General features: G+C 36.2%; 1 protein-coding gene across 1 annotated transcript in view; it reads right to left on the reverse strand.

Annotated features, from left to right (window-relative positions):
• TMEM245 (transmembrane protein 245) overlaps nt 1-17,294 on the reverse strand; it is a 79,388-nt gene that overhangs the window by 50,896 nt on the left and 11,198 nt on the right. Inside the window, exons 3-7 of the mRNA XM_066545339.1 lie at nt 16,376-16,493; nt 15,138-15,239; nt 14,123-14,230; nt 8,932-9,156; nt 4,791-4,960 (exon numbers count right to left, since the gene is read on the reverse strand). Of these exons, the coding sequence (XP_066401436.1) occupies nt 4,791-4,960; nt 8,932-9,156; nt 14,123-14,230; nt 15,138-15,239; nt 16,376-16,493 (723 nt within the window). The remainder of the gene's footprint in view (nt 1-4,790; nt 4,961-8,931; nt 9,157-14,122; nt 14,231-15,137; nt 15,240-16,375; nt 16,494-17,294) is intronic.

Raw genomic sequence — 17,294 nt, forward strand, 5'->3', positions numbered from 1 at the left:
GAGGCAGGCAAAGTCATCCACAGAATGAAAATGAAATTGTTCTAGACACAAAGGTAAATTGCAATAGGAAGAAAAGATAATAACAAATTCTAATGCAAGAACCTGGGTTTTACTACTAACATGCAGTTCTGAAACAAAGAGGGATATAACAAATATGAACAATTTTAATGGCATTAACAGAGCTATCAGCATAATCTGGACAATTCCAGTTTAATTATACTGACAGCTACCATCACATTTCAGAGCAGGACTTGTACTCTGAGAAGGACATTTCAGCAAAACACCAAATCTTGACATAAGGTAATTGTTTATGGCATTAATACTCCCGTTCAGACATTCAAATATTCCCATTCTACGCATTTCAAAACACTCCTATTATGTCAATTACTCTTGGACAGATTTCATATGTTTTTTTGGTACAACATTCATATTAAAGCACTCACATTCAATGGCACAACATCAAACACATAATTAAGTCTGATATACATACAACAGCAAATTGTAGATCATATAAATGTAGAGATTTCATGTAATTCTTCTTGCACTTCTTAACAGTCAATTTCTCCTTTTGCACTGAAGTTATTTTTCATTACTGATGCTCATCCACATGCTAAAGTATATCCATTTCAGGACCTAGTTTATGTAGGATTATACTCCTAATTCTAACCATTACTAATCATTAGTAGCATAATCAGAACAGAGAAGAGCTTTAATGTTGTTATTCATCTCTGTTAGAGATTAAGATCATGTAAGTGAAGTTTGTTTCTCCCTGAAAACAAGACATTGAAATCTCAGTAAATCTAACATGTTCACCAGTTGCCAGAAATTACATTAGCTCCCAATGGAAACAAAAGGCATGAATATTTCATATTTATAAAAATCTCATAATGTTAATTAAGTTAGAAGCAGATTTGCAAAGAATCATGAACAGTAGGAAATATGAAAATAAAATATGTCATAAAGCACCCATGTTTACTAGCTTTGCTACTTATGGAAAGAGTCACAGTCAGAGAAATCAATTACAAGGCTTCAAAAGCCTCAAACTGACACTGTAGAATTTGTTTCTACTTTACCTCTTCACCTATGGAGTAATTTATCCCTGAAAAAAGGGAAAGTTGTTTTCTGATTAAACGACATACTTTTAACTTTATTTCTCCACTTTAAAACCTACTGTCTGTACCTGAGGCTCGTTTTGGAAAAAACACAGATCTCATGGCTGTATTGCTCCACTTGGCAATCCCACACTAAATACAACAAAAGAGCCCTAAGATTTTAGCTGAATGTGAAAGGAAATCTTTGGTATTTTTCTGTAATTTCAGCCTCTGGGAATTGGATGATAAATACAGTAACTAGGAAATAACATTAGATGTCCAAAATAAAAATATTTTTTATCAACATTTAAGACAATACTTGGAAGGCTCTACCTGCTTATTAGCTTACTAATACTGATGTTTAAGTAGTTCTACAAATGTAATCAACCTTCATTTGAAAATAGGCTACAGCTTAATTCTAATCTTCAAGTCATCCAAAACTAATAAGTCTATAGCCACTTTTCCAGTATTTTATTGGAAAACTATTCATCTAAGTTCCCACATGTGTATGAAAGTATTTTCTACAATAATATAACTATTGGCAGAGATTATGCTTGTTTTCTGTGCTTGGTTAAGCTATGTAATGAACTTGGTACCAGAAGAAATAGAAACTGACTTTATCCAAAATGCAAACAATCTAAATAATCCACATATAAAATTCTACTACACTATACCTAGAAAAAGTATATAACAACTACATGATTCACTCAAGTACATCAGAGAGCATGTATGTAAAATATTACTACATTCCAAGGAGTAAAAGTCCAGTGCATGCAGCTGAGCCATTGTCAGTGCTGCTAAACTCCCTCACAAATTCTTATAACCAAACTGCAGTCATCATATTGTAAGACAACAATATAAAATAAAATAAATAAAAATTTTAAAATAAATAAACAAAAAAACAACAACACAGTAAATTATTAATTCTCTACTGTTGATAAGAACACCCATGACACCCCATCTGTTAAGTTTAGGATGGCTCAGTGGCTGACAAGAGAAACCTCCCTACTCTCTCCTCCAGGAAGTCTCTCACATCTGAACTGCTGTCTGCTGACTCTCCATGAGGCAAATGCACAGCCAGGAACAGCACACAGTAAGAACAGGATACAGTATCCACATCCTATTTTCATAGCCCATTCTGAAAGGAGACACATTCATACAGACTGACCTACTGCTTACAAAAACAATAAAATGCAATGCCCTTTTCTTTCTCATTACCAGAGTTTCTCTTCATTTCAAATTTTTCTGCACTTCCAGAAGAACCAGGGTTAAATGAGAATTGTCAAAGAAGAGGAGCAGTTCTTTTCTTGATGGTTTTGTTTAAAAAACAGATATAATAAGTAAAGCTCAGATCTGCATGCATGAGCAGTACTCACTCATTTCTCACAACAAGTTATTTTCCAGACTATCTACACTAGTCTCCTAAAATTTGTTTGGGAAAAAAGACATGCCTCTCTAAGATATGTTCCTTAGTCTCACTACATTTCACTCAAATCTGGAATTATATCCTAATTGGACATACCATGTTTGCCAGCCCAAGTACTACCACTAAGTGTTTGTGTGAAAAAGACCTTGTCAATGGCTGGCTTTACTTAGCTAAGATTCTCAATACATCCTGGTGCTAAGATTCAGTTTCAAACTTACTTTGCATACCCACAAAAAACAAACAAAACAAAAACCCTTAGGAGATCCAGCTCCCATGTAAATAAGCTAGAAACAAAATATTAAAAATTAAAGTTCTAATTGCAAAGGAAATGATCCCTCAGTCTTGGTTTCTCACACGCCCCCAATAAAAGGTAAGCTGTAACAATTCACTCTTTAAATTTCTATTTTGTGTTCACGTATTTTTTACTTTCTCTTCAACAGTGCCTACTGAAGCCAAAATATTCAGCAATACAATTTTAAAAATCTTGAAGGATGTAATTTTCACTTCTCTTGTTTCCTTGTCCCTACAAAAAATGTAACTGCCAATAACCTGTGGCATTGCTTCCCAAATTCTGAGACACCATGCATCCATCGTCCTACAATATACAGAATGAGCACAGCCAGTAGAAATTAAAAGATATGGATGCATTAGTGTGATAAGCATTGGAAGACTACATATAATCCCAGCCACCCATGATAAATGCTGGCTGAAACAGAATTAGAATAGGCACAAATGAGAACAACAGAATCATGCAGATTATCAAGTGCCCTTCTAGTAATGTCTGGGAAAGCTTAAACTGCTTTAATACACAGAGCACACACTCAGGAGGAATACAGCTGTCATCTAAAAAATGGAGGGGTGAAGGGAGATGGGGAAATGAGTTGGTCAACACTGTTCTCCTGCTTAGACAAAAACAACATGTAAATAAACTGACCTTAAGTACATTTAAGCTGAAGAGCGAGAGGTTCTGCTGCACATTAAAGCCCTACCTTCTTTAAGGAGAAAAGACTTGCTGGAATTAGGAAGGATACTGTATCACACAGTTATACAATACAAGGATACCAAACTTGACAACTCATGAAACAATACATTCAACGTTGTGTCTAGAGTGGCTTCTTACTTACAGAACAAAATCTTCTTAAGAAAAGCTTTGTATAATGTAAGCTTTTATCCCCACATTAGGAATTTTCACTGCCTTTGGAAAACCACATTATTGTGTTTATAGCTGTATTTTGAAAGGCTTTTTCTTTTTCAAATTCTTCCTCAATGAACCCTGTGAAATCATTACTTTTTTCCTACAGCCATTTTAATACTTTTGTTGACCTTTTGTTTTCCATTCACCCATCAGATCCAGACTTAAGCCCCTCCCTCTCCTATAGAAATTTAGAGCTATAAACTGCAAGACCAATCTGCCAAGGTACAGATGCTCTGACAAATGTACTTACAGGGTTTAGCTCTTCAGTTATAGAAGTCCTAAGATAAAGGCCTTTTCCAGAGCAGAGAATACTTCAATAACACATTTACAGAAAGCATATTCTTACACAGTGCCACAGCTATTACGAACAAAATAATCCATCTATCCATTTACATGAAAATTAAAATTCTTAATGAAAGAAACTTTATAAATTTCCTGGAGCTTTCCAACTATGCAATTTGCAATGCAAATGTTGGCATATTTTGCATGGGGAAGAAGGAAGGGGAACACAGAAGCCTTATTCTGTGGCAATTCCCAAATACTTTATCCCACATATTTCTTCACTTACAGAGGGAAGACTCATTTCTGTACCACCATAGTACTGTGTGCAACAACTTTGCTTCCACACAGTACAGACAAATATGTCTGAACTAACTTGGACCCTACTACCCAAACACAATGGTTTGCTTTTTAATTAATTTTTCAAATTAGAAGTAGGAACATCTTATCCTTCAGACTAAAGCTCATTAGGTTTAAATTCAAAATTTTTGTAACCAGGTAAGATTAAGAGAACTTTGCCTTACTCAGATAAGGAACCTTATAAAGGTGAGTCAACATTTTAAAAGTGACTTCTGTAAAGGTCTGCATGCAACCATTTAACAAATTTAACTGTGCACTTAAGTGTGAATAGTGATAGAAGAGACATAATTTAAAATACACCATAAAACAAATACAATTTTACATGAAAGACATATCCATTAGTGACAGACATTTATTTTAGAATTAAAGCACCTCAGAATATGGTGAAACAGAGAATAAAACAAACTTTCAAGTTGCTTAAGGAAGTAAGTAGAAATACCTTACTGTCAAGCTTTAGCATAACACTTCCAAGTCCTCTGATGGGCCGTGGAGCAAGAGCTTCCTGACGTTCCTTCACAAAACTTTCAACTAGTTGCCACCAACTTTTGCAGTGCTTTGCCATGAAGTTCAAAACTCCAAAATGAACCACGAATTTTTTAAGTGCCCAAACTGTAACCACAAGAAGGAACTTTACTATCAGAGATTTCAGAGGAGCACCACAAGACTACTTATTTTTATTCTATTCTGGAAGACTGATTAAAAAAAAGGAAAAGACTCTTGAGTTTTATTTCTCATTAAAAACTTCTGGAATTTTCCAGTGTTTTTAGTACTAATCTCCTCACTATCTTTGCAGCTGTGCTTATCCACATGGAACTTAGATGACAGCACAAGAAAAGTGACAGCACACTACCCAAAAATGCAGCTCAGACTTGATCAAGGCCTGGGATAAGAAGGTGCCACTCCATTATTCCAGTACAGTGGATTTCTTCATATCCACACATACACACCAAGCCAAATGGTTCCACATAAAGTACCACAATCAGAACTTAACAGCACCTTACACATAAAAGAAAATCTTCAGCCTAAATTCTTAAGCTTTAGGCCTTCTAAGTTGTTAAAGTGTATCTTTGCTTCAAGAACTGACAACACATCATGCAGAATTTCATAGTAAAGAAGCATCCATTTAAATCTTTTGAAATATTACTGATAAGATTTTGCTTTTAAACATTCAAGAAAGCTATTTGTGGTTAGCATTTCATGCATTTCATCTTGGTAACACAGCATACTGCAGTTTCTATCACTACTTGTAACTTCACTTTTTTAATAATTTTTTTTTTTTTGGTGCCTATTCTCCAAACTAGATTCATTACTTACTACCATACATGAGCTCCACAACAGTCGGCAGTACATCACTTCATCATAAAAAATTCACATCATGTTTCTACTTGGAGAAGTGTAAAATGGCATACATAGCCAAAAAGGTCAACTTTCACTGCCTACAGGGCATTTATCCAAATTCTACAAGAGCTTATTCTCTGGAAGCCACACATGTAATAGTTTATGTTCTTGTTCTTGTTTTGGAGAGCCAGCGCAATTATTTGCTGACATTTAGTTCACTTACCCTCTGGCACCACCATGTGGCAAATATGGGATTTATTCTCTTGAAGAAACAGAATAATCCAATAATTTCTCTAATAAAATGAGTGGCAAAGATACAAAAAAGGAGAAAACACAGTGCAAGTGCCAGCATTGAACTTAAAGGCTGAAGTTTTGTATGATGAAATGCAGCTCATGGTCACAACACAAATTGCTGCTCAGCAAAGCCAGGCAGGCTTGCATTTTACAAGGTGAACAAGATCCTCAAATGGCATTCTAATCTTCCACTGTTACTTAAGTGTAAGTGTTTACACAGTATCTTCTGAAAAAGTGTACTGTTACTCATTGCAAAGGAGGTGCTACAGTCAAACAGCTGTAAACTTATTAAGTTTAAAAGAGACAAGAGAGGAAAAGCTAAAGAAACTGTTATTTCTAATTGTTATTAGAAAGCACTGAGCAAAACAAGAAAAAGACTGCATAATAACAAGTTCCAAACATCTGCAGGAAGCAGAAAATTACCTGAAAAAATTAAAAAAAAAAAAGATACAACAGAACAAGCAAGGAAGTAAATGAAACATCTTAGAAAGAGACAATATCAGGATTTCCAGGCTCAAATCACTCAGTAAAATGCTGCAAGTGCTCCACAACGTGTTTCATTGCTTAGCTTTTCAATTCATAGCAATTCTTTCCCCTTTTCGTTTTATGGTATAATTATGGTATAATTTTCCCACCCTCTTCACTAAGCAATTTTAAAAGACCATTTCATTCCAAGTGAAGAATAAATGCATTCAAGGAAAAATGTTAATGGCACCAAGGTGTTTCTAATAATCTAAATGCTACTTTGTGTGAGTCCTCTTTACCAGTATAAGGAACTCTGGTGAAATTAACACCTATTTAGGGTTTTGGGGGCTTTTACATACTAGAAGCATCCTCTTTAAGGTTTCAGAATGCTTTAAGTTATTGTTAGTTTCTTTAAACTTGAACCATTGCAAGGAAACTTGCTTTATTAGCCTTCCTATTTTCCTAGTATTTTTACAATTCCCTCTCTTTTAGCCATGCAGACTATCATCACTCACCTTCTGACCTTTAATGTAATCCACTGTTCTAAGTTTGGCTCTGTTCATCATTATACTGCCCATGTGCAATATCTTTCTGATGATTCAGTTCTATGCCACAAAAAAGCACGTCATGGCCCAGTGTCACTGCTAAGGCAACAAGTCACAAATATTCCCAAAAGCAATTTCTCTTTTGGATTAGTTTATTGTTTGGGTAGTTATTTTAGACCTAATGACTGTCAGGAGCAGTATTCATCTGTCTCATTTAGATGTGTACTTCAATCCAGACTTGTGTGGCTCAAGCTTAAACCATTCACTTCTGTCTAGCTGCAGAACTGCTGCTCCCCTTTTTCCTCACATGTAGGGGTTTCTGAACAGTGGTTAAGTTACTCCTTGACTTTTCAGTAAACTAGTCACGTAAACTCTGCTTCTAATAAGTCTAAAATTTATTTTCTAATTGCTTTTTCACTCCTGATTGCCATCTCCCGTGACACCCAGACACCAACACTGGGAAGCTCCTTCTGTAGTAGCTATACTGGAATGAAACAAAGGTCAAACCCCTCTCTGCTTTACCATGCATCCAGCTATTTATATGTCTTGCCATCACATTACCCCTTAGCTGCTGCTGCAGTGCCACAGCCAAAGGTGCAGCTGTTCCTTTCTCCATGCCTTAGAGTTCACAGCCCTTCCAATCTCTAAGTGTGACCCCCAAGTCACAAGTTCCAGATGGTTTACAGAGCTTTGTGCTCTGTGCACAGGTGTCAGGCTTTGGCAGCAGGGTGGCCTCTGGGGTGGCCACCACGGGAAGAGACCAGGGGTTGCCTTGTCCCAGACACAGCTCCAGGTGGCTCCACAACAGCTCCATCCCTGGGCAAAGCTAAGGAAGGGCAGAAACCCTGGGCAGGGACAGCAGGAAGGAACACAGAAAAAGTGACTAGAGAGGAAGAAGCAACAGAAGGATGAAGAGAGGTAATGAAAAGGCCAGGGAAGCAGAAGTGCTCTGCAGAGGAGCACACACATCCCTCAGAGGGACCATGGCCTACAGAGGATCCATGCTGGAGCAGGTACACATCTTGAAGGGACTGTGGCCTAGGGATAAGGAAAATCCAAGCCCATTCCTCCCTAAAGGGAATAAGCCCACATTAAAACACTGGAAGAATGACTGGTTTGGAGGGTATTTGGCCACTAGCTGGGGCCAACCCACCACACTTTGTAAAAAATAAAATAGGTACATTCAAGTGATAAATGCATTTTAAAATGCTAAAACCTAGCATTTTAACTGAAGTTTAGAGAAAATCCAAGAAAACTAGGAAACTCACTTTGTTTACAGTAAGGGGATGGGAAGAAATGCCTTCCAATTCATAGTAGCTCACACATACTCCCAGAGTTCCCATTTTCCCCTTTCACTGCCCCAAAAGAGTAGAGGAAAAAGTGGCATCCAGTTTTAAAATAATATCTTTTGATAGCTATTGTAACAACTCCAATTCTTACCTGATATACAGGAGAACACATGCATATAGATGTGAAGCAACAAAGCTAATTAACCTCAGACCTAAAATTGGAACTACATTTATCTTGTCACTTGTCCACAGTGCCTAGCAACCCATTTTTTACAGAAATTAAAAGTTAACATGAGCTCTACTTCACTACTGAATAACAGCTAAACTATTCTTCATTTATAGGTGCAAAAATATGAAAGAACTGACATCAGGAGGAGGAACTAACTGGTCTAAACCAGAAGTATTCTTGCTATGTAAGGTGTGGTCCTAAATTATTTAAGGCAACTACAACAGTCAATAGACAAAGCAATTTAACAGAGTTGTGCACTACAAGGTAATAGCCAGGGCACATCAATCCTCCTTTTTGAAGCTACAGTTCATCCTGTCTTAACAAGTCATGAAAAAGCTTTTAAATAAAAACTCATACAAGCCTACAAGCCTTTCCTCCTGTTAACATGATGCCAAACATTTCTAGTAATTGGATTATTACCTGCAAATGGCACTGGCAACAGCTGCACAATCCAAAAATTTAGCCAGATCTGAACAATGACAATGGCCCACACAAGAGTAACAAAGTAAATATCACTAGTTTTCTTTTTTCTAAGAAAAGATCCAATCTCAGTTCTTTGTCTGTTCCCAGAAGATGATGAAGAGGAGGTGCCGAAAGATGATGAAGCTCGTGGAGGTGGAGGCTGATCACTTTCTGCTGTTGATCCTAAAACAAACGCATGCAAACAAAGAAATGGAAATTATCACATTAATATTCACCACAAAATAGAATATGTTCCCTATTCCCAAATTATCTCCTTTTTTTTTTGGAAGGTGGGGGTGAAGGAAGTGACAGCAGCAGAAGGCTGTGGTTTTGTTGGTTTGGGGTTGGTTTTTTTCTTTTAATTTCTCTAAAAGAATGAGACAGCCTTAGCACTGATCTGCATTTTGAAAAGCTAGAACAAGGCTGTGTAAACTCTCCCACATCCTGCATCACCATGCCAAGCAGTGCTGAGAGGAGGAGAGATGAGAAGTTGCTACAGCCTCTGAGAGGGCTCCTGTCCCTGCAGGTAAATTACAACCCAAATATGTTTTATCAAAGAACCATAAGACCATGAAAAACACAAAATATAATTACCTTCTAGAAAAAAATCTGAAGTCTTAAAATAAATCTTTCACTTCCCTTTACTTCAAGTACTCAAAAAGGAATCTTGATTTGCTCAAAACTCATTTAAACAGAACAAAAAATATAGATTATGCATTGAAGAGAAAGCTTGTATCTTACAACTGTCTCACTACTTTTCCAGATCACTCACAACACAAACATAGGAGCACTCACACTGTCATCCTAAATTCCTTGCTCTGTGTAACAAATATTAGTAACATCAAGCACAAGTTAGTGGATAACAAATTTTGTCAGTCTCTCACTCACAAGTTAGCTAACAAGAAATTAAATTCAAAAATGTAAACTGATGTGTTAAAGACCCTATACATAAACAAGTCTTTTCATGCAAAAATATCATGTTCAAATTAAAATTTTTGGATGCAGAACATGCCAATTTATTTATTTGTTTATTTGATCTTTCAATTACTGGATGACACCAAATCCATCTTCAGCCACTCTATGTAAAATCCCTCCCTGAAAACAGCAGTAGTAGCTTTTACTGAGGCTCTGTGCTGCTGTCCAAATGCACACATTGCCCACACATCACTACTTGAGCAAGGTCTGCAGGAAGGCACACTACACTTGGGCATAGTGCAGGAAGGCACACACAGAAAAACCTGAAAGTTTCTCTGTGCTGAAGCATAAAAGGCAATTTAATATGCTGGTACCTACCACACAGCTGGTAAACGATGAGCACAACTCTTTCACTGGGCTTGTGCCACAGATGCATCATCTCCCATAAAGAAAAACTGCATAAAAACTGTACTACAGCACACTACATGCACAGCAGTCAAACTACTTGTGTTCCACACACATGTTTTTAGCTGCAGTGTGTCACCAAAACCATTCCTAGCCTAAAGCATGACAGCTAAAATGTTCAAAAAGGCAACACTCATTTGTCATACAGTAAGAGTAAGTAACAAACTGCATCCTCACACAGCAGATGAACACTTCTCTTTTCTTGCAGAAACCTGTGCTGTCCACTTATTCTAGGTAAGTGGAACTACTTTTACAGCCTATGAACACATCCCCACCACACCAAAACAACAGTGCAAATCCATTGATTCACCCAGCTGGAATTGACACTGGATGACAGAAACATCAGATGGTTGCTGGTTATGTATTTGGTGGAACTCCAGAATATTCATGAAGAAACTATGGCACACAACCTGAAAGAAGGAATTCTGCAAGCAGCTAAGCACAGCAGAAGCTTCAGGTGGGGAGGTTATTGGCAAATCAGTGTGTATTTCCAGGGGATGATGGCCAGCCCTACTCTACAAACAACTTTTCTTAAGGGGAGAGTAAAAGTTACCTGTAAAAAGAAATTTTCTTAAAAAGACAAAGTATTTTTGTCATACAGAAGAAAGTCTGTGATACCCCTGTACTTCTCAGTCTATATGTAATAAAGCAGAAGAGAACTAACAGAAACAAATGGATGCACTAGGAAACACAAATTTGGAAGCTGTATACCCATAATAAAGAATTTTCCCCTTCAATTTATTCAACACTTTGTACAGTTCTGCTCCAAAGTTAATATAATCAACATAAGAAGCAATAATACAACAAGCAGAAACTCAAATATTTATCAAACAAAAGCACCAAAAGCAAAACCAGAATAATTAGCTGAAGTCTATGCCTAACATGAAAGTTATTCAATATTTTTTGCCCAAAAACTCCTTAGTAGAGTCAACCTTTGGGAAATAAAAGAGAACATTCCTTCTTTTTGTAATGAAAAATTTGATTGACATATTTTTCCAATGAAGAATTACTTAATTAAATAGCAGCAACAGCAATGTTAAAAGCAGTAACAATTTATCAGTCTTATTTCTTACAGCTTCCCTGTAAGTAGACTATACACAGAACACAAAACAGAGGGGCAAGAGATGAGAGAGTAAAAAAGGAAAAAAAAGAAATAGGAAAAGAAAGAAAGAGGAAAAAGTTCTAGGGCATCCCAAGGCAAGAAAGCTTTTTCAGAATGCAGTTCTCCAGCACTTTTAGCAAAACTAAATTGTCATTCCCAATGAGCCAGTACTCTCCTCATGACAAACACAGGCCTGCATCAGAACTGCCATTTAGATGACTCTCAAAAACCAGTTCACAAAGCTGATCCACCCAGAAAAGAACCAAAATTGCAAATGAAAAAAGTCACCTTCTGCTGGCAAGATATGCTCTGCAAGCCAAGGTGTGAGTGCCTTGTCAACACAAACAGAAAAACAGAACTGTCAGTACAGTGATTTTGTGTAACCTCAGTTTCTGTAAAATCCCATTTAGTGTGCTTCATGATATTTTGAGATATGAAACCTGAAAAACACCTTTCTATCTTCCAACTAATGAGACCATGACGGTCTAAACAGCTAGCACAATGCTCAGGAAAAAATTCTAGCAAAATCAGAATGAATGGTACTTCTTTGAACAACAACAAAAAAAGAGCAAATTTTCCAGGCTGCCTTATTAAGACCTGTTCTTTTCATTACACAGTATGTTCTCTGTCACATCAATTTCTTGCTGTCATAGAATTTCGAATCATTCTCCTCCCCAGGGAGAAGACAAAGAAACTATAACATAAACAGAAGGGCAGGTGTCTGTATCGCTATGCAGGGCATAAGTTAGGAAAACAGTAATTTTATTACTATTAATGAAGAAGTCCTCAGAACATCAGGATGAAGGTACTCCTTCATGAAGGACCACATTTTTCTGTAATTTTAAGTGAAAAATATTTCTTATGCTTTTTCTCTAAGAAAACAAGGAAGGGAGGGCAAAAGGGAACCTGAGAGTCATTACCTCATTTAAGGATTTTAGTATCTACCATATTTGAAGCTAACAAGACAATAGAATCTTCTCTACAAAGTACTGCAGTGGCATCTGCTTCAGAAATTGCAGAATTCTTCTTTGCTGTATACACTGGAAACTCTTGGAAGACCAGGAAGGAACACTTAGACCACATGAACTGGTACCATTAAACTCCTCACCACCGGTACTAAATACCAGTGTTCAACAATAAAATATGGAAAAACATGAGTGTTCAGAACAAAAATATAAAATCAACAAAGCTTATACTCCCTCAGTCTTTTAATAAACAATTTTAAGCCTGGTTGTTTTGTAATGGATTTAATACAGTGTCAGGAAAACCAAAAAAGCAGTAAGTTCTTAAGCTTGTACATAAAACATTTTGCTGTACAAGAATAATACTTCATCATCACTCACAAAAGATCCAAACCAAAGATGGCCAAAATTATGATTAATATATCACAGAACAGAATACTAATTTTTATGAGACTGTTGGAAAATTATTTTAGCTGTTGTTAGGAATTAAAAGAAAACTCCATGCGATTTTTTTTGTGCTGTGAAGGAAAACAACAGAATTCACAAGACAAAAAAACCCTCATTTGGTTAGCTGTTCCAAGAGAAGTCAAAAAATAGAAAAGATATAAAAGACACATTTGAAAAACTGATGTAGTTATCTGTTCTTGAAAATAGAAAGTAAACGGTCTTAAAGAAGTGAAAAAATTAGAACTGGTAAATTTAAAAAATAGCAATGAAAGAACACAACCACTTACATAGCCTATTTGTGGGCATCTGTTACTTTTCCAGATTTCAAAATTCAGCTTAAAAAAAATTTTGCATCTCCAAAATTAAAGATTGGTCACAGAAATACAGGAGAACTGTCACCATAATGCTCTGAGGTCAAATTTCAGGACAGAATTCCATAGCCTTCTATGTTTATATTGATGCTAGTAATGTAAAATGTAGATAGAAAGATAAGAGTAAGTTGTCTAAAGCTGCCATTTTTAGATTTAAAAGTTAAGTTTTGGGAGTTCACATTCTGGCAAGTTTAATGATCTGTTTGGTTTGGTTTGCAGGAAATGGATGAAACTTTTCAATTTCCAGAGATCTCAGTAATAGCTTAATTTTCTAGTACCACATTTCATCAAAGACCTACCCAAAAAAAAGTTGGTAAAGTCCAAAATCACTGATGTATATCTAAACACTTTGTCTGAACTCTTTCAAGCCAATTGCCTTATAAAAAGTGAAAGTATCATGTTACTCAAGATACAATGTCAAGTAAACTCACTACAGGAAGGACTTTGAGCGTGCCATATTTAAAGTAGTGGGGTTTTTTCCTCACTGCAATGTACACAAAAATTCCTCCAGTCTGTCTGTACTTGGTCTAGAAATCCAGCTATGTAACATGTAACTGCCAACAAATCCAAAGGCTAGAAAAATTAAAGTAATTAACAATGAAGAACAGGAAAAAAAATCACACCTTCATTCTAAAAAACCCCCACAAAACAGTAATGAATCCTTCTAGTCAGGTCTTCAACAGCCACATAAATTATCCTTTGCTAGACAGCTTTTATACTAGCATCTTCTTGACATTTTTTAAAAACAGATAGACCTGATTCTCAATTTCGACACTATTTGGGACAGAATGAAGAGGTTATGGACTACTTTGAAATTTTATGTGAATTTCATTCATTTTCATGCCTTTAGAGCAAATTCAAATGTTTCTTACAGAGTATTCAGTCACCTGAGGGTTGGGAGGAATGTTCATTATTGGACTCATCTTCTGTCATTGAAATTGCCATGGCAATTGTTGAAGCAGCAATGGAAATCATCTGACCAGGAAGCTCTGCCCCTGTAAAATATATACATGCATGTGAGTAACAAAAAGCTTAAGCCTTAAAATGTTTTATTTGGTGTTAGATATCCACTGGAGCTGTCAGGCAGCAGAATTTATATGCATGGATGCTGTGAGTGTTTAGTATGTATTATAAGTAGTTAATATGATCAAACAGGAATGAGTGCTATTAATTTTAGTATTATAATACACCTGCAGCCAGAACTCAAAACCAGTTATTTGCTTAGTGCTTTTCTTGATAATGAACTGCTACCAACCAAGACATTCACAGATGCTGACACAGTCTGATTATTAAAAATTTTTTTATACCAGTTAATCATCTTTACTAACCAACTAAAACAGCCAGACAGGAAAAAGGTTTCCTTCATCGGGAATTTATGATGCCTTTGCGTTTTTCAAAACTGACTTGCAACAGGAAAAAAACTATTCTTCTCAAAATCTAAACACAAAACATATTTTTAAGAAACTTATTTAAAAATAAATAACTGGATATTGTAAACTTGCTGGAGGGAGTTATCTTGGTTTCTCTCATAGTCAGCATAATAGGAGCTAATAAACTCATATTGCTCATTTCTTTCAAAATTAGCCTCTGATTTCAAACATCCTGGGCTACCTTCATTCCTGAAATTATATATTGAAATCCATAAACTCAAGGAATTTGGCTCAATAATGAGTCGCTACTTTACCATGAAAAAGAAACATCAGTCCATGGCAATCACTTTCTGTAAAGAATCCAAGATTGACTTCAGCACAAGTAAACCACTTTGAAACACAATAAACATCCTATAGCAAATTCTTGCAATCCATATGCTATTGAATTTATGGGGATACAGTCCAGATTATTTCATGTGACTTAAGTGAATTTTTGCCTCCAACAGTAAAAGAAACAGTGACTTTTCCTTACCAGAAGACTCCTTTCCATTCTGCTGTTCATGCAACATGCCTACTGTCATCAGAACAACTATAACCAGAAATACAGGAATTCTCCAGGAACCTGCCACAGAAGCTGAAAGATACAGTGTTGGGATTTTTTTTTTTAACAAGAAAAATTACACCATTAATAAACCCTACATTTAGCAAAACCAACAAAGGCAGCACATCAACCAAAAAACAAAGAAGTCATAAAACAAACAGGCTTTCTACATTAAAGAAAAGGAAGAATAGAAAACAAACATGAACAAGTTTCTCAATGAACAAATCAAGTTGTTGCTGTTCCTAACTTCAGTGATATTATGTTGATAGAGAAGAATTTTGAAAACAACATTCAAAATCACATGAAAATACACACAGAATTAAAACATTTTTGATAACACCGAAAAGTCATGTTCCCCACAAAAATGTGTATGTATGTTAGATCTCCACAGAATGAGATTTTTCTTGGATTTTGCCTATTCAGCCTATACTACCAGTAAATACAAGACTGTCAAAATTTAGGCAAATGCAAAGTCACTACATATAGCTTAAACCTCAGGAAGCATACCCATGTGGTGAGAACCCTTGAAACCTGCTGCTAAAGTAAAGTAAATCATGAGGTACACTGTGAAACCTTCTTTCATGGCAGTCTTCTATTAACAGCATGATTCTTCCACCATAAACTCTGATATGAGAACATCTATTATATTAAATGTGTAACACAAATCTAAAAGATTACTATAATCTTATAGTTGTATTAACAGATTATAGAGATTACTGGCAAATGTATTTTATACTGCTGATATCATCCTGATATGCTTGTTGACTACCAATAGAATTTTTTTTTTGCTTCTGTTACAACTATTAAACACATTTTGCAGCTTCAGCCTTGGTTAATGGCAGGCTTTCAATAAAATATCACAAATGAATGTCTAAAGCCAGCCTCATGTGACCCCAGCCTTTCCTCACTGTCAAGAAGTTCACATTGTCTGTGAACCAAGTAAGGGGAAACCACGGGAAGTACAAAGGCATGAGGAGTGGAAGACATTGCTCAGCATCTTGATGCCTTCCCACTCCCTACTCTAATGCTCCCTTCTGGACCACAATTACTGAGCAGACAAAATAGCTTGCATTTCAGCTAGACTATTTCACAGATTTAGCAGAAGAGCAAGTGAGGAGCTTTGTTTGCAGAACCCTCAGTTATCAGAATAATAACTTCTTGTTACTCACCTAAGTGAAAGAGCAGCATAATCCAGACAGGAACAGAGACTGCTTTTAAGTAACGTTCAGTGCTTATATTCCACTTGAATGAAACCATCAGCAGGTAACCAACTACCAGTGTCCATATCTTTAAGAAAAAGATACACACAGGTATGTATACATATATCAAAAGAGAGCTCTACTGTACTCATGTATGTGTGTACACTCATGCACACACCCATAACTGTCATAGACAGAGAACTGAAGTCAGCTTGTAAGCCTTTAAGAAGCCCACATTTCAATTAATTATATGAGTTCATCAGCAGCACCTATGTGGCCACAAGGAGACAAAGCTGGCCAGCATAGCATGCTGCACTCATTCCAGCATGGAGCAATTTGCCAGCTCCTGTGTTTCAGTCCAAAGAGACAAAAGGGAGCTTAAGCCAAAGAAGCCATTAGGAAGCACAACAAAAACTGCTGTCCCTCAGTGGTGCCAGTTCAGATGCCTTTATAGGACATGTAATTTTTTCATTTTTTTAACTAAACAAACCAAAGACAGGAAGACATCAGTGACAACTTGGGTTTGCTGCTTCTAACTGCCTTCTACTACTCTACTCATCAGATAAATCACAATACAGATTTGGAGTTAAGAATCTTGAGATGATGAATTTGAGCTGAAAAGAAAGAAGAAGGAAGGAAGGAAGGAAGAAGAGGTAACAGGAGGTGAAAAGCTGCTACTCAGGAGAGGATGTGAAATAAAAGAAGTACAAATACCTGTAAAAATTAAAACCTAGTGTTTCATTCTTAAAATAAATAACTGAAGGCGTTTCTGGCTCAAATTCAATGAACATTCCCTATCCATTACTAGTTAAGTACACTTTCAAATTTACACTTATAAATCCATAAATACCAATGAAGTTTGAATAGAATTTCTATTTGAAGAGAATTT

Source organism: Molothrus aeneus, chromosome 1 (genome assembly GCF_037042795.1).
Source record: "Molothrus aeneus isolate 106 chromosome 1, BPBGC_Maene_1.0, whole genome shotgun sequence".
NCBI lineage: Eukaryota > Metazoa > Chordata > Aves > Passeriformes > Icteridae > Molothrus > Molothrus aeneus.